General features: G+C 40.1%; 1 protein-coding gene across 5 annotated transcripts in view; it reads left to right on the forward strand.

Moving 5' to 3' along the window:
- Positions 1-1,636: 1,636 nt before the first annotated feature.
- The window catches only part of ptprua (protein tyrosine phosphatase receptor type Ua), a 558,925-nt gene continuing 541,773 nt past the window's right edge, over positions 1,637-18,788 (forward strand). For all 5 annotated transcript variants that reach the window (XM_049476164.1, XM_022682961.2, XM_022682962.2 and 2 more), the window contains exon 1: positions 1,637-1,939. In XM_049476164.1, coding sequence (XP_049332121.1) covers positions 1,870-1,939 — 70 coding nt within the window. In that variant the 5' untranslated portion in view covers positions 1,637-1,869. The remainder of the gene's footprint in view (positions 1,940-18,788) is intronic.

Raw genomic sequence — 18,788 nt, forward strand, 5'->3', positions numbered from 1 at the left:
GCACCTGCCTAATTAAGTTTAAATAATTAATGCACACTTTCTGTAAATCCTATTAATGAATTTGTCTAAGGCTACACAGTATTAAGCAGTTCTGACAGGTGCTGTCCTGCCTGCTTCTCCAACATTCTACAGTGCAGTAAACAGTGCTTCAAGCCTTCAGTAGAAACAACCTAAATGCTGTTCTCCCTATTTCAGGGAATTCTGATTAGTCTGGTATTCACAGTCAGTTGTGTATTTAGGATTTTTAGAAGGTCGAGAGCAATTGTTTTTTCTTATAAAATGAGTCCTGTCCACTTTAAATGAAAAGAGTATTGTATTATTTTTCTGTTACTTGCAAAAAAAGTAAAGTCTGATGGTTGTTACTCTGAGGCTGCACACATTTAGGTACTACTCATTAATACTAAAAGGTTTAGACTTATGATCTAATAGTGTGGTATCTTAATAGTGTGGGTTTGGCAGGTTAATTCACCAAATATTAATGTACTCATGAACTCATTTTGTACTAAAGTTCTGCAACATACCAATAGGTCTACCCTTTTTAATTTTCCATTGCATTGTGGGGTAATATGAACATAAAAAATTGTATTGACCTTGACACTTCCAATTTATACTAAATTGTAAAAGGTAACATCACGTCTTTCTCTAATAACATTGCTACTTACTTTATATTATATTAATGATAAATTGTAATTTTTTATAAAAGACTTCAATAACTACTGTAAATACACTTGAGCATGTGCAAAGGTGCGGTTGAATTTGCCTATAAACTTGACTTAAAAATTATTTTACACTCACAGTCACTGGTGTATATTTAAGTTGCTGTCCCAGCTGGCATTTCAACGTTGAATAATCTGGCGTCACAGTCTGCACCTTCAGGAGACCAAAATTGGACGTGCAAAAATTACCTAGAAAAGATGTCGTTTCAACGTCTTTTTGTTTAGTGGGAGGCTAAAGGTTCAGGTTCAAATAACACCACAGACTGAGTTTATAGGTCATCGAGTGTGTTTTTACACCTGAGACCCCATAAATTAACATAAATTCAATGTATGTTAACACGTATATTCTGGAAAATAACATGGTATAAGTTACAAAAATGATTACTCTCTTGTTCCTGCTTATCCTTTTTTCTTTATTTGTACCTACACTTACACTCTACAACGCGTACTGTAACCTATTATAAAGCGTTGTTATTAGTTAAATAGAGTAATTTAGCATTAGATATATAACTATTTATTGCAGTTGAAAATATGCACTAGCCTATTAAATAAAATATTTAATGAATCCACAGTATTTAATTAATTTACGTGTTACTATATCACTCTGCTGCTGAGTGTGTTTTTATCCTCCTCTCTCTCTCCTTCACTGAACCCGTTCGCAGGATTCCGCTCGTGCCCCGCTCGTTTCTCCCGCGCTCAGGCTCGCGGTGCGCTCTCCTCCAGCAGGGAGCGCCATCGCCTCACCCCCGCAGCAGCGCCCGCGCGCCCATCCGCCCGCCCGCCTGTGTTCCGCTGCTCTCGGAGGCGCGAGCGCGGAGCGGCGGAGGGGCGGGTGTGTGGAGGGAGGAGGGGGGAGGAGGTGGTGGTGGTGTGGGGGGTAAAGAAGCTGATTTTTTGAAAACACTTGGCTCTGACGTCAGCAGTAACGGCTCGGCCGGGCTCGCGGGCGGAGAGTGGAGGAGAGCGCGCGCGAGGAGGAGGAGTGGACGGTGGCAGAGCGGCAGAGCGGCAGCGCAGCTTGGGGTTGAGAGCGCGCGCATGCAGTCAGTCACTCATTCAGTCAGTGAGACACAGCGGAGGATTTCCAGCGGTGAAACAGCGGAGCAGCAGCGTGTTTTCGGTGGGACGAACTTGGAATAAACGGACGGGCGCGATGAACCCGCTCGCGTTCCTCATTATTCTGGTGGTCGGAGTTGGCGGGGAGAATCTGGAAGGGCCAACAGGTAAGGAGATGTCCGTGTGTGTCTGTGTGTTTTAACGCTGGGGGTCCCGGGGGGTCCCGGACAGAGAGTTGAATACACTGTCTGTGTATATCCAGCGTTCTGTTCGCAGGACCTGTTGGCGAGATGGTGTTACAGTAGCAAAACTTTGTGCGCAAGTTTTTAGAAGCGTTTGCGGGAAAAGGCGAGACCCCCAGAAGCTGCGCGTACTGTGCACGTGCTGCTGCGCACCTGCAGCTGTTGTTCAGCGGTGGTGGTGGTGGTGATGATGATGATGTCGGGACCACCACAGTGCACCGCTCCGCTGTCTCGCGCTGCAGATTTTGCTCAGTCATGGATATGTGTCCTCTGTTAGTGCGCGAGCAGCGCGGCGTGGCTTAGTGTTTACTGGGTTCTGATACGCGCAGAGACACTCATAAGTCTCGAGGGACAGATGTGACGATAACAGCGACAGTGACGAGGATATATTCAGATATTCACTTTCAAATTAACGTCATATTAACGTCTGTTCCGACTTTCAAACATGAATCAACGTTCATATTGTGACGTTTAATGAGCTATAGCGTATGTTCCCATTTCATTTATTCTACATTGTTGGCTAAATTCTTAATTATAGATATGTATTTTTTTTAAAATACGTTTTTGGGGGGTTATAATAATAAAAAAACGTAACAGTACCAGTAAAAGTTTGGATTCCTTTAATGTTTTTTTTTTTTACATTGTTTTAAATGTAATATTGAAGACTAAGATTAATAAAGCAATACAGGAACACATATTGAACTGCACATGTGATAAACAAACCAGAATATGTTTTATATTGGGCTTAATGTGTAGCCACATTCAGATTTAAGAACAGATCTGCTCTGCATTCTCTTGGTATTTTAATCTCAGTGTCTTCATGAGGAATAGTTTTCTTAATTGTTGCTGATTTTCCTTCATGCTGTTTATTATGTTTATTTAAGTAATGTAATCATATCTTTAATATCAATCTACAATGTAAAAAAATAAACAAAATAACGAAATTTAGAAAGAAAAACATTGAATGAGTCGAGGTGTCCAAGCTTTTGACTGGTACTGGTACTGGTACTAAAGAATCATACATCTTTTTTTTTTTAACAATTACATTTAGAATATATAACCATTTATAAATCCTTTATTAATATACAAATTTATAATGCTAATAAAAACATAAATGAAACTTCATATTTTATCATATTGTATTTCAAAGTAACATTCAAATGGTCATTATACCATTTCTAACATTATTTTTTAAACACTGGTTAATAAGTATGTTAATTTACAAGCATTTAACACTGTTAACATTTTTTCAACATTAAAATTGATAACTGACATTATTTCAACCAAATTTCAGAGCTAAAGGCTGCTCATAACTTATAAACAACCCAAACAATCCATGTGGATCTAGACCCTAGACTGTTACTAGTCCAGTGCCAGGTTTCTCTGTCGGTTCCTCTGTACTGGAGAGCTACAGAGCTTTCTCTTTCTAGTTAGACTATTTCTGAAGCTGCAAACGTGATCCTCTGAGCAGCTGCTAAGTTTGCAGTCCGTGTGTCATCTAACACACACACACACAGCCTGGAGACTGCTAGTGATCAGTTTTTCTAACTGCTCACTCCTATTCAAGATTCACAGTTGCTTCATTGGCATTACTGTAAAGACAACAGTGTTGCCAAATCATTACAAAAATAGTAAAATAGTAAAATAAAGGCAAATTAAAATGTAAAATATTAAAAATCTTTGCACATAAGCTTTATATACATACTATTCTATACTATACATACAAATACTGAAAAATAAAAGTCGAATTAAAAAGAAAAAGGGAACCATAATTATCATGTAACTATTAAACAGTGAGGTATGGCAATTTAGGCATTGTTTGTCTATATGTATGGTGAGGTAGGTGTTTGTATGTTTGTGTGTGAGTGTGTGGACCGTTTATGAGTTGCAAAGAGTCATTTCTAACTTGTTATTTAAAAATCCCCTCCTTGGCAACAGCAGCTATAGCTATTTGCCCCTTTTAGACTCATAATAAGGAAACATGCACTGATCTTTAATCACTTAAGCACTAATTACTGTAATCACTCTGAGCATCAATAACAGCTTTAAATAGTGTTACTGACACATGTTTGATGTTATGTGCAGATTGATGATTTGATCTAAATGGATTTGATTAGGCTATAACTCACGTAGAGTTACATTTCTTCTGGTTAGCCTAATGAACGGAGCCTGTGGAGCCTATAAGACAGCTCGCAATGTCTGTACATTAAATACATGTACATAAAACGGCTTCTTTCTCTGCTCAAGAAGACAGCATGGCCAGTTTAAGCTAAAGTTGGTTGACCAGTGTAGATATTGACATGAATAGGGTATGTTTTTGGTTGAGTTTTGATTGTTAAGCTGGTCTTCAACCATTGTTTACCTGCCCACTCTTTAACCAGCATGACCAACCTTGTCAACCAGCAAGACTGACCAAAAAGGGGTTGATTAGCATGATTCAAGGATTCAAGGAGATTTTATTGTCATTCGCATCACATGTGGTACATGAGGTGGAACGAAATTGTGATCTCACGATCCAGTTTTACACCCAAAGAGCTGTTATTAATAGATATATAGATAAAAAAAGAATACAGTAAAAGAAATAGAATATACAAAATAGATAAATATCCCAAAGAATAAAAAAAATAAATAGAGAGTAGAAGGTTCAGCAACATGAAGTCCAGAGTGCAAGTGTGCTATAGCAGCATGATAATGTGAATTAGAGCAGTGGAGATAAAGTGTCTCAGTGCAAGTAAAGTGACCATGTTTGTAAACAGTAAACAGTAAGTTGTCCTTGGTGTCAGTGCAGTGTGTTGTTAAGTGGAGTTTAAGAGTCTTACAGCTTCCGGAATGAATCTGTTTCTGAGTCTTGTTGTTTTGCACTTAATGCTCCGCAGCCTCTGGCCTGAGGGGAGTGGGACAAAAAGTGCGTGTGCTGGGTGGGTGGGATCCTTCCTGATGCAGGTGGCCCTTTTCCTGCATCTGGAGGTGTAAATGTCTGTGGTGCTGGGGAAGCTAACTCCAACAATCCTCTGTGCAGCCTTCACCACCCTCTGCAGTGCTTTCCTGTCTGCAGCAGAGCAGCTTCCATGCCACACATTGATGCTGGAGCACACAACGCTCTCCACCACACATCTGTAGAAGGAGGTGAGGACTATGCTCCCGAGTCCAGCTCGTCTCAGCCTCCTGAGGAAGTAGAGCCGCTGATGTGCCTTCCTGACCAGAGTGGAAGTGTTGTTGCTCCAGGTGAGGTTGCTGGTCAGGTGCACACCCAAGTACCTGTAGCTGTCAACCACTTCCACCGCAGATCCTCCAATGTGCAGGGGGAGGTGGGCATGCTTGCCCCTTCTGAAGTCCACAATCATCTCCTTTGTCTTTTTTACATTGATGCAGAGGTTGTTTTCTCTGCACCAATCCTCCAGGTGTTCCACCTCCTGCCTGTAGCTGGACTCATCTCTGTTTGTGATGCATCCAACCACTGCCGTGTCGTCCGCAAACTTCACAATATGACAGCCTGGATGGAGAGGTGAGCAGTCATATGTGAGCAGTGTGAACAGGAGGGGGCTCAGCACACAGCCCTTTGGGGAGCCAGTGCTGAGGATTATGGAGGGGGAGGAGATGTTGTGAATCCTCACAGACTGCGGCCTGTTGGTCAGGAAGTCTAGGACCCAGTTGCACAGGGAAGAGCTCAGTCCAAGTGAGGAGAGTTTGGTTATCAGTGTCTGAGGAATCATGGTGTTGAAAGCAGATGTGAAGTCCACAAAGAGCATCCGAACGTAGGAATCCTTCTGCTCCAGGTGGGTGAGGGCAGTGTGGACCACGGAGGAAATGGCATCCTCTGTGGATCGGTTCTTCCTGTATGCATACTGGTGTGGATCCACAGTGATGTTGATGGTGGCTTTGATGTGGGTCTGAACCAGTCTTTCAAAGCACTTTGTGACTATCGGAGTGAGGGCTACTGGCCGGTAGTCAGACCTGTCACTGTGGAGCTCTTGGGGACTGGGATGATGGTGGCGGTCTTCAGGCAAGTGGGGACAGCTGCCTGGATGAGGGACGCGTTGAAAATGTCGGCCAGGACGTCCGAGAGCTGGTCTGCGCAGTCTTTTAGCACCTGTCCGGGGATGTTGTCCGGGCCGGCAGCTTTCGTGACCAACTAGACCAAGCTGTTTGAAAAACAGGACCAGCCAAATCAAACAGGTTGACTAGCATGGCTGAGAATAACTAAAATCAAATTTTTCATATCTAAACAGCTGGTTTATACCAACATAGAGTATGGTTTTGTCTTGATGACCAGCTTTTCTACTACCATAACCATCAAAGACCTGCATAGACCACGAAAAACCAGCTGAACTTTTGCTACATTTCTCAGAAAGGCTGTAAAATCATACCCCCACACTTTTGTTTTGCTGATAATTTCAAAGGAAAGTGTTTTGTTTGTGTTTGTGTCTATGCCCCAGCATGTGTGCATTGTTTCATTACAGCTGATTCTACACAAGTGCTCACCTTGAAGCATTAGCTGCGCGGCTAACTCAGAAAATGTATTCCCGCCTTTTTTTTTCCAGCAGGAAGTTATTTCACGTCTAAATGAATCTCCTCTGCCTTCATTCACATCGGTTTTGTAATGGGAAGGTGTCTCGGTTACGGCTGGGTGCTGAGACGTGAGGTGTTTTTTTTCGACAGAGGCCCTTCTGTTCTTTCCAGCCTCCTGTATCTCTCCACATAAACACTGGAAGGCAGTGTTCATCAAATCAGCCGGGCGCCGTTGGTGACTTTCAGACTTCACCGAGCTTTAGCGAGAAGCAATATTTCCTTGGAGGACAAGACAAAACACGCCTCTGGCAAGGGAAGAGAGAATTGTCTGGGTTTAATTGTGAACTGGATGCTTTTTGCAATTGCTTAGACCCAATTAGGCCATACAGCCAGAGCCAGCCTGAGACGGTGCTTTTATGTTTACTCTCTATAGAGTTAATGGGGGGAATCTTGGAGAGTGGATAAAAGTAATGAGTGTTAGATGATATCTCTTAGATGGAGGCTTGTGTGTCAGTTTCTTCACGCTTGTGGATGATGTGCTGGCCTATTGTTAATGGAATGAGTGCCTATACATGCACGCTAATCTTTATCTGATTTCAGCAGTTACCCGATTATAAAAGTGTTCATAGAAACGGGATACTGCGGTTTCTCGTGTCTGATTAAAGCCTTCATTGCAATTCAACCCACCTGCATTTGAGTTGTTCAGTAGTTTAATGCATGTTAAGCATGAATTTGATATTTCCTGCTTTTCCAAAGCTGTGCAAGTAAGGAAATGCTAGATAGAAAAGGTGGAAAAACTGATGGAAAATGTACTGTGGAAAGGTGAACAAAAACAGCCTGGCCTGCTCATGCTGGTCAAGCTGGTTGACCAGTTTAATTTTAGACCAGTATAGTAGTTTTTAGACAGTTTTTGTTTGAGTTTGATGGTTTGATAATGCCGGTTGACCAGCATGTCCAAGCTGGTTGATCCACCTGACCAGCAAAACCATGCTGGTCGACCAACATGACCAGTCTGGTCAAGCAGCATGACAAAGCATAACCAAATTCATCAAACACTATGTTGTGTAAGAGCTTGCTAACTAGCTTGCTTACCAGTATAGTGTATGTTTGTGCTTGTCCACCTAAGACCAGCTTAGCCCATCTAATGCCAGGTACCACTAAGAAACTTGAGCTGAATTTTTCAGTAAGGATAGGAACATAAAAACTTAAAAAAACTTAACAAAAAATGTGTTCATTATCAGATGAGTCCTTGCAAATGTTTGGAATAAAATTTTAACACATACCTTGTCAGCTTAGGTGGGGAAACAAATTAGTGTATGTTTGAGTGGGACAATATATTGTCCAATAAATGGTTGTGATGAATGGTTTTATAACTATTTTCATGCTGTGGAAATAATGCTGTTAGCGTAATAAATAATTTACGCTCTTTTAAATTGAAAAAAGGGCTAAAAAGAAGGGATGCACGATAATATCGAAATTATATATGTATCAGCCAATAATAGCTTTTTTTTAAGAACTATCGGCTGATATGTCCAACATTATAAACGGAAACTTGCTAATGTATTTATTGTACACTGAAAAAAAGACCATACAGCACTGGCTGCGCTACTGCAGTTGGCCAATGCTACTAAAATGAATAGATTTAAGCTATTTTTAATCTTATTTTACGAAGTTATAAAGTTATACCGCAGTGTCTAGTTTCTCTGTAAGTTCTAAGTGTGTATATCGGTATTGCTATCAGCAGATATGTGCATATGTGATATTGGATATTGGCATTAAGCCTGAAATTCCATTGGTTCATCACTACTTAAAAGTTTTATTAATAAGAATATTTAGTCATTGGTATTGGAATACAAACATGTTCAAATGCACTGAATTAATACAATTTACATAACATTTCCATATCAGCCTATTTTTAATAGACTGCTAAGTATAAAACTAATTGATTTCATGAGATATGTTGTAAAAAAAAGTCTGTATGACAGGCTTGTCTACTTGTTTACTTGATTGGATTTAGTGGCCAATAGTTGATCACTGTATCACCCATTTGTTCTACCAGCAAGACCCGAAGCTTGACTAGGCTGGTCTACCAGCATGACCGAGCTTGACCATGCGGGTATAGCAGTTTTTCCAGTATAGTGACCACTTGACAAGCACAGAGTATGTTTTTAGGTATGTTTTGTCTAGTTTACTAGTTCACTGACAATCAAAGACTAGCTCAGACCATTTGAAAGAAACTACCCACAAAAATACACATTTTTCTCAACCCTTAATGTGTTTAATGTTGATTTAAATATATATTTACATTACAGTTACACCTACAGCAGTGCATCTTGCATTATAGGTACAGTACAACAGGGTACCAGCTCAATAGTTTGTTTGTAACACACAGGCATACACACATGCTCATATACAACCGTATCAGCTGGGGAATTGCTGAGTGTGGGTGAGTGCGGGTGAGGGTAATTTAACCCCGAGGCCGACCTCGCACCAGGCTGCACTGTCAGTGTGTGTGTGTGGGTGTATGTGGTGGTGATTGGGGGCGAGAAAGGCCAGAGTCGATGCCCCTCGCTAAGGTGGCTCAGTGTGTGGAGGCGTTGTGGATATGTGTTCAAGGACAGCTCGAACACTGTGCCCTAAGAAGAGCTTAGCTGTGCTATTATCATACAGAAAATAGAACAACCAGTCTGTTGCTATGGAAGCCTGTGATGAACTTGAAGTTTTCGCCTGGTCATTAATTATCACACAGATAATCACAAGAACGATTTTTACTGGGCTTTTTGATAATTTTATGGCACTATTATAGTGGTATATTAGGATAATATAAAAAGCATTTATTTGTTTATACGTCTCCTAAAATTTGCTAAATAAAGCACAAATGTGAGGATTTGATTGTGTACAGCCACAAAAGTTAAAGCAGTCCCCATCACATCTCAAAGGTATTGGATTGAGCACCGTCATTCCAGGAACACAGAGGGTCCAATTTTATTGGTAATAATTCTTTAATTCTATCGGGACTAGACAAGCTGTATGTGTGTGTCAGCAATGGGTGCAACTTAAAACAGCTGAATGCTTTCTTTAGAAGGGTGGTCTACACACATTTGGACATATATTATATTTTGCTTGCCACAAGCTGAAAGTGCAAAAAGCAAAAGTGTTAAAGCATTGAAGCGTTAACAGTGCAGTTCGCCAATTTAACCTTCAATCTTTAATTTTTTTAGTTATTTAATTAAGCTTGACGAATCTTGCAAATCATTTATGGATTTAAACAATTACAAAAACTAGCAGAAACTAAAACCTATAAATCTTACACAATAAATCGTACTGTGATTTGTCATTAACATTACAGGTTAGACCAATAATAATATTTAGTTATTGATCTTAATACTGGTAATTATCTTTTAAAAAAATAGGCATATAATATATTGTGGATCTTTTCTGGATGGTCCTTTTCAAACACAAGGCATTCGTTTCTTCAAAAATAAATCAGAAATACTGATCCATTTAACCACTGTACAGGTTTCCACTCTGTGCTGGTTCATCCCAGATGCTTCTGAGTCCAGAGAAGTCGACACGCCTTCTTGAATACTAAAGATTATATTTTTCTGTAGTAACTCACAACATGATCAGAATGTTTCATATAATATTAAGTTCTGGCAGCTCTTGACACAGCAGAGCATCAGCCAGGACTTTTTTAACTAAGCAGTACATCACGGAAATCTGTATAAGTTTTTTATTCTGAATTTGTCCACTGCCTTACCCCAGTCCCATTTCCACACTCTGTGTTGCCAGGTATAGATAAAAGCATGCAGACAGTTTGCTTCAGTTGTGGAAACATGTGAGCTGACTGTTTTTTTATGCTTAACAGGTAATCCCTAAACTTCAGTAAGGTTGCTTACCATAGCTGCATAATCTACCAACACATGTAAAAGCAGTAGAGATGGGCATTTTGGACATTTAAATATATATATATTTAGCTATTAAAGCGATTAGCTAAAGAGTAAGCTATAGAGGGCGACTCGTCATTGCTTGCCACTGTGTGCCAATCTGGCAACCAGAGTCAGAAATTAGACTCCTGTAGCCATTTCACAAACTCACTCGCATTCACTACTGATTGTTCTTTTGACACACTGCTTTTTGGGTGGTATGCAGTTGTAAGCCCCCACCATAAGTCGCGTGCATCCAAGGTTTATTGATGTGATCTTTGGAAGCTTTGATTCACAACCTACAGAACTTAAAGCATCTGCCGCTAATGATTTTAGAGGTCTGTTGGCATGAACCTTTACAATATTAAGCTGGTGTTTTGAATGATAAGTCTCACTAGTGTATTTCAGTCAGATTTAGCACATGTTGATGTGAGTATAAGGTTCTGAAAGCCAATGAAGTTTAAATAGTCACATTTAGATGATTATCTAACAGTAGCTGAAGGCCTGTATAGAGCTAATGTGGAAAAGTCATGAACAGAGCAGCCGACTACTGGCCTTACAACCTTTCTGCTCTGAAACATATTCACTCGTTCCATTACAACTCCTGTCCCCTCTCTCTCTCCCTCCCTCTCTCTCTCTTTCCCCTCTGACATTTACATTAGTGAAATCACACAATGGGCTCTTACTCTTTGATGGTGCGAATGGGAAGAAATGGCTTTAAATTGTTCCTGTGTGTTTTGGACAGGGCAGCACCGAGGCCAGGCTCTCAGTATCACCGTCATGCTCGGAGATCTCACACTAGCGAGAGGAGCAGCACATTTATTTGGCATGGTTTCCGCATTAGGCTGAGCATTAAGGAGTTGAATGCGTGCCCGCTGCAGGATCGGGAGACATTAGGGCTGTGACAGGGCCTGTCAGGCTAACAGTGTCGTATATGTTTATGGGAAACGCTGTGTAGAGCAACGGTCTGTCTCAGTTAATCATCAGAGACCGCATCTGCTGTGCTTTTCAGCCTGTCTTTCTCTTTTGTTTTCTCTCTCAGCCTTCTTATCCTTCGTATCTTCTCTTTTCTCTGATCTCTGTTCTTTCTTCCCTTCTTTTTCCTTTGATTTGTTTCCTCCTCCTAATCTCTCACTCTTGTTTTCATACAAGTTTCTTTCCTTTGTTCAACATTTCCCTTTTTCTTTTCTCTTTCCTTGTCCTTTTCTCTCTTAACTCCTTTATTTATTTATTTATACTTCTATTATTTTATTGCAAGCTCTTTCTCATGTTCTATTTCTTCTCCTTCTCTCTCTTTCTGTCCATTTTTTCTCTGGTTCTATCAACTTTATTGCTACCTCTCTCATCACATATTCCCTGTCTTCTTATTTTTCTTTCTATTTATCTCTTTTATCTTTTTTGCTTTCTATCTCTCCCCTTTCTTCTCCTTCTCTCTCTTTCTTTTAATTTCTCTCTCTGGTTCTATCAATTTTATTGCTATCTCTTTCATCACATATTCTCTGTCTTCTTATTTTTCTTTCTATTTATCTCTTTTAGCTTTTTTGCTTTCTATCTCTCCCCTTTCTCCTACTTATCTGTCTCTTATCTCCCTATTTCTATAGCTATGCTTCTTTTGCTTCCTTTCTCTTTCTTCTCTGTGTATTTTTTCTCCATTTCTCTGTCTCTGCTTCTTTCATTACCTCTCTCGCTCTCCAAATCTAATTCCCTTTTTCATTCTCATTTTTCTTTCCACTGTTTAACATGTTCTGTCTCTCTCTTCCACACTTTGCTTTTTCCTTGTCTCTCTCTTTCTCTCTCTCTCTCTCTCTTTCTCTCTCTCTCTCTCTCTCTCTCTCCTTTCGTTCAGCTTCTCTTTCTGACTCTTCTATTTCTTTCTCTTTAAATTCAGAGAGCTCACTCTTCTTTGATCTTTTTATCTTCTTATTCCTCTTTATCGTCCATCTTCTCACTCTCTTTCATCTTATACTGATGCTCTCTCTTATCCTACCTATAATTCTTTCTGTCTTCTCGCTCCCTCTTGTTGCTGCTTTTTATCCAGTGGCTCTCTCCTCTTTTTTCTCTTTCTTCTTTCTCTTCCTCATCTCCTCTTTTCTGTCCTGTTTTTCTTTTACCCTCTTGCTCATTTCCATTCTCTCTGTCTACCTCTCTCTCTCTCTCTTTAGGTTTTGTGCTTTATCTCTTTTTCTATCTTCCTTCCTGACTCCTGTCTTTTATAAGCATTTTCCTCCTTTATGTCTTGTTTTTGTCACTTTTTTCCCATTTTATTTGTAGAGATGCACCAATGTAGACATTCTGGCTTGATATCTGATGTTACACATATATACAGCTCTAGAAAAAATTAAGAGATCACTTCAGTTTCTGAATCAGTTTCTCTGATGTTGCTATTTATAGGTTTATATTTGATTGAAATGAACAACTTTGTTTTAATTTATGAACTACGGACAACATTGCTCCCAAATTCTAAATAAAAATATTGTAATTTAGAGCATTTATTTGCAGAAAATTAGAAATGGCTGAAATAACAAAAAAGATGCAGAGCTTTCAGACCTCAAATAATGCAAAGACAAAACAAGTTTATATTTATAAGGTTTTATGAATTCAGAAATCAATATTTGGTGGAATAACCCTGTTTTTTAATCACAGTTTTTGTGCATCTTGGCATGTTCTCCTCCACCAGTTTTACACACTGCTTTTGGGTAACTTTATACCACTCCTGGTGCAAAAATTCAAGCAGTTCAGCTTGGTTTGATGGCTTGTGATCATTCATCTTCCTCTTGATTACCGTATTTTTCGGACTATAAGGCGCACTTAAAAACTTTTAATTTTCACAAAAATTGACAGTGCGTCTTATAATACGGTGCGCCTTTTGTATGGATTTTACTCGTCAGGTTGTAAGGAGCAGTAAACACACACTCCGTGCAGCGTTATAGAGAGTTTCAGTGCTATACAGAGTCCAGAGCCGTGCAGCTCCGAGGCTGAGCAGCAATAGCATTAGCTAGATGCTAACCGCTAAGCTAGCTAGCTTATTCACTGAGATCAGTATTATCTAAATTTTACTCGTCAGGTTGTAAGGAGCAGTAAACACACACTCCGTGCAGCGTTATACAGAGTTTCAGTGCTATACAGAGTCCAGAGCCGTGCAGCTCCGAGGCTGGAACAGCAAATAGCATTAGCTAGCTTATTCACTGTTCAGAGATCAGTATTATCTAAATTTTACCCGTCAGGTGTAAGGAGCAGTAAACACACACTCCGTGCAGAGCAGCAATAGCATTAGCTAGATGCTAACCGCTTAGCTAGCTAGCTTTTTCACTGTTCAGAGATCAGTATTTTCTAAATTTAGCACTTTTAATACTGCTGGAGCAGTATTATTAGAGTTAGATGCTAATCGCTAAGCGTTCACCGTTCAGAGGTGAGTTATCGGCCTGTAAGTCTGTGCTGCTTTGCCTTGCTAGCATTAGCTAGATGCTAAGCGCTAACTCTCTCAGAGGTGAGTTTTATCAGCCTGTAATCTGCTTGTTTACCGTGTTAAAACAAGCTACGGGGGACGAATCGCTAGCTAATATCTCACTGTCTTACCAGAACACGCAGGATTACTCAGTGTAACGCTGTCGTTTAAGTTTGGGTTAACTTTACTAGTTTAGGTGACTAGCTAGCGTGCTAGCGGATAGCTATGCTAACACTGGTGCAGCAAGCCTTAGTGGACATCTGGAAATCTAAGCTTACTGTAAATAAACTGAAGCACGTTACTCACCCAAATAAACAGTTTTCAGGAGAGGAATCTGTGTAGATTAATATCCAGCACTCGTTTGACTTTGAAAGAGCTAACGTTAGATTTGTATACTGAGACGCTCCACCGGCAAGCGACCACCCCCGGTGGGGGAAGGGAAACATGGCGCCACCCCTGTTCACTTTGATATAGGCACCCTTTCTAGTGTCACTTAACGCGCCTTATAATGCGATGCGCCCTATGTATGGAAAAATAGCAGAAAATAGGCGTTCTTTGATAGTGCGTCTTATAATGCGGTGCGCCTTATAGTCCGAAAAATACGGTATATTCCAGAGGTTTACAATTTGGTAAAATCAAAGAAACTCATCATTTTTAAGTGCTCTCTTATTTTTCTTCCAGAGCTGTATATGTGATATGGCATATGCCGGTGCCAATGCCAATGACGATATCCATATTTACAGAAATAATAAACACTCTGGTATAATGTTATAACTTAAACACTAACAAAACTTAATTAAAAATGAGCTTAAATCATTTAATTTAAAAATATCAAGGCCAGTGCTGGTCAATTGTAGTAGCACAATTCATGTCACTTGTTCCTTTCCCAGCTTACAGTAAATACCTCAGAAAGGATCAGTTTAAGATATTGGCCATATCAAGGCAATTATTGGCTTATTGGCTGATACCAATATCATTCTCTTATCTACTTCCTTCTACCTCCTCATTTTTTTGTTATGTTTCTCTCTCTCTCTTACTCACCTTCCCTCTGTCTTTTCTTCTCTCTCTCTCTCTCTCTCTCTCTCTCTCTCTCTCTCTCTCTCTCTCTCTCCGTGGTTGGATGAGTCACTGAGCTGGCATTTCCTTTGTGTGTGACTGCTGTGCATCACTGAAAAATGCTTTTTATCAAAAAATGATTTCCTCTTATCGCGTGCGGGGTTGTCTCAGGGTCGCCGAGCAGTGGCAGTCCATTTACTTAGAGAGGGGCTGAGCTGATTGCTATGGGGTCTGTGGGGAGAGAGAAAGCGGACCAGCGGGTGACACAGCAGTAACACCCAGTTCCTCCATGGCCAGTATAAACACAGGAGGAAATGTAGAAGAGATAGGCAGGTGCTGAAATGAAACTGTTATTTTATCATAATTAGTAGCATAAGACAGTTTAACATAGTTGTATGGAAACAACAAACTTGTTTAATACTAACAAACCTAGTAGTTAACCTGTAATCAGTTTTATGAAATATAGGGTTGAGTGTTCTTCACTTTTTTCATTCCACCATACCGTGTCAAAACATACCGGTATACAGTATTACTGCAGTGATTTGCATAAGCTGCACAAGTCCTGTGTTTACGTGGCTTCAATACCATCAAATTCTTTTTTTTTTTTACTGAAAATTCTTAAATACAAAGATTAGTTTGTGTACAAACTAAGTGAACACTACACACACGTCTGATTAAGTCACATAGTGACTTAAATGAAGTTTAACCATCAGTCTGACCATTAAACAGGGGAGAGGACTTCACTTAGCTAACCTAGGATGACAGCTAACTTTCTGTTTCCCACAGTACACACTCAAATATGTCTCACTGAAACTCCACTTATAGACGTTTAGAAGATACGAATGTTTGAGCCACAGGATGAACAGAACATATAAATTAGCAGAATGGTTTTCTCACGGTGTTGGTGCTGAAGCTCACTTGCTAAGCTAGCCTCTTGTACAGATACACAGAGTATCAGACAGCTTAGTGCAGCTTAGTAACTAACCTTGAGTACTGATGATAAAGACTCATTTCCGGAAGTGAAGTATTAGTTAGTTTGCTACATAATGTTAGCTAACAGGCAGCCGCTCATGGGCTAATCACTAAAAAGCTAACGGCTAACAGGAAAAGATATTTACCATTTTTTTTACATTATAAGGCGCACTTAAAACCCTATAATTTTCCCTAAAATCGTCAGTGTGCTTTATAATCCAGTGCGCCTTATGTATAAATTTTACCAGTCAGGTTGTACGGAGCAGTAAAGCCTCTCCGCTGAAGTACAGCATAATACAGGAGTTTCAGTTTAGTTCTCCACCAGTATTAGCATTAGCTGCTAAGCACTAGCTTTTTGGCTGTCCAGAGTTAAGTATTATCGGTTTGTAGCCTGCTCCTAACCCCGGCTAGCACTGCTGGAGCAATATTAACATTACCCAGTAACCGCACTAAGTGCTAGTTAGCTCTTTCAATGTTCAGAGGTGAGCATTATCAGACTTTAGTATGTGTGTTTAAGGTATTAAACCTAGCTACTTGGGACAAACCACTTGCTAATATCGCCCTGGTTTACAAGAACACTCAGGGTTCCTCATTGTAGCTCTGTTGGAGGCATTAGCAGCTAACTGCTTGTGGTTAGCTGCTACTGCTAGTGCTCCAGCCTTAGTGGAAATCTGGAAATCTAAGCTTACTGTAAATAAATAGAAGCTCTTTACTCACCCAAGTAAACAGTTTTCAGGAGAGAAATCTGTGTAGATTAATATCCAGCGCTCATTTGACTTGTCTGACTCATGTATAAAATGTTTTTTTTTTTAAGAATTACAGTTTTGTTTACCTAACTGAGCTTAGCTTTACTTGTCTCGCCACCCAGCAGCAAGACCTGTTGAATTAGAAGGAAAACATGGCTACACCCCTGTTCCTTACTAGTGTTGCATAAAATGGTCCTTATAATCTGGTTTACCCTGTGTATGAAAATAGATCAGAAAATAGACGTTTATTGACAGTGCGCCTTACAATCTGGTGCACCTTATATTGTGAAAAATACGGTACCTTTTTAATACTTCAGTTGGTCCCTTGCCTAGTTAAATGGCGCAGTAATACTTTTGGGAAAATAAAGCTGTCAGTGTTTCATTGATATAGTAGCATTTAGTACCAGTCTTTTTTGATTGTTGAACCTTGAACCTGGTGTTTTTACTTTTTTGGGTTTAGAATTTTGTCCTATTTCACCCCTGACCCTTACTATTTAGCCCTATCCATCTGTTTAAGTGTTGCAGTTGCAAATGTACTTCAGTTTAAAATGTATTTGGTTTTCCAAATAAAATGTATTAGGGTTTTCCCATTTTTTTTAGTTTACAAAATTAGTAGTACAGTCATAGTCATATATATTAATTAATAAGTGACAGACCTTCTTGTGTTTTATGTGTTTTCATGATGTATTGTTTGTTTTGTGGGGAGTATCATCACTTCTCCACCCACTGCTGTTTCATCTGTCGCACGATAACGCTTCTCCTTCAGCAGAGCAGTGGAAGTGAGCATCTGAAAAACCTTAGTCGGCAGATGGCACCGCCGCCGCTGTTCTGGCCAAAGCAACATCTCCGTCCGGCTTTTCTCAACAGGCGATGACAGCAGCCAGGCGACTGACTCTAATTATATAGAAGTGACACTTTGTTAAAATGCGTGCGGTTTCACTTGTGCACCATTATGACACAAATAGGTGCGGACGATCGTATTAAAAAAGCGGCCGGGTGTAAGTGGCCTGGGCTGTAGTAACACTTTCTTATTCTGACACCCGTGTTTTTGGCAGCTACTTTGACAGATATGCCGAGCTGGGATAAAACTCCTCTGAGAACACACACACACACACACACACACACGACACACACATACATACAAGCACTCATCTCCTGATGGAACTGGCTGTGCTCCAGCTGCTGCTGTGGGAGCTCAGGATGCGTGAGAGGGGAGGAAAGCGAGGGAGAGAATGCCTGATTTGAAAAGTCGATGAGAAAGAGGTTAAAGTGCAGAGAGTCAGATTTAATTTTAGTATTATTACATCTATACTGAGACAACTATATAGAGACCACAGTCTTTTAATATAAACTTGCACGCTTCAGTAGGCTATAAGTTAGGGCTGGGAGATATGGATCAAAACTAATATCTTAATATTTCTTAGCTGAAAGGTGATATATATTTCCAACAGGGGTTGGAAAATGAAACTGAAAGACCTGGTTTTAGACCACAATAATTTATTGTTCTGGTGGAAACAGGAGAGTTGAGTTGCACATTGAATTCTGTCGTGATTTGAGCAGCCGTGGTTTTATGTTTTTCGGATACAGTCCGGGTTAGCACCCGAAGATCCCTTTCAGACAGCTTCCTCTTACAGCGTCCACAGTTAATCCTGTTGGATGTGGTTGGTCTTTCTTGGTGGTATGCTGACATTACCCTGAATATCGTGGCTCTTGATACATCACAAAGACTTGCTGTCTTGGTCACAGATGCTCCAGCAAGACGTGCACCAACAATTTGTCCTTATTTGAACTCTGGTTTGTCACCCATAATGCTATGTGCATTGCAATATTTTGAGCAAAACTGTGCTCTTACCCTGCTAATTGAACCTTCACACTCTGCTCTTACTGGTGCAATGTGCAATTAATGCAAGGCTGTCTTATTTGGTCATGATAAGGTGTTCAGTTTCATTGTCCAACCCCTGTATATATCTATATCTTGACAGTCGTCTATGTATTGTATCAACAACCAGGGAGGGGAAAAGGCGAACTGTCAGAGCTAATTGGAACACAACATAGTCCATATCGATTTAAACGATATTGTCTCATCTTATATCTATTATATATCTCTATGAAAACATGTT

The sequence above is a fragment of the Astyanax mexicanus genome, chromosome 3, assembly GCF_023375975.1.
Source record: "Astyanax mexicanus isolate ESR-SI-001 chromosome 3, AstMex3_surface, whole genome shotgun sequence".
NCBI lineage: Eukaryota > Metazoa > Chordata > Actinopteri > Characiformes > Acestrorhamphidae > Astyanax > Astyanax mexicanus.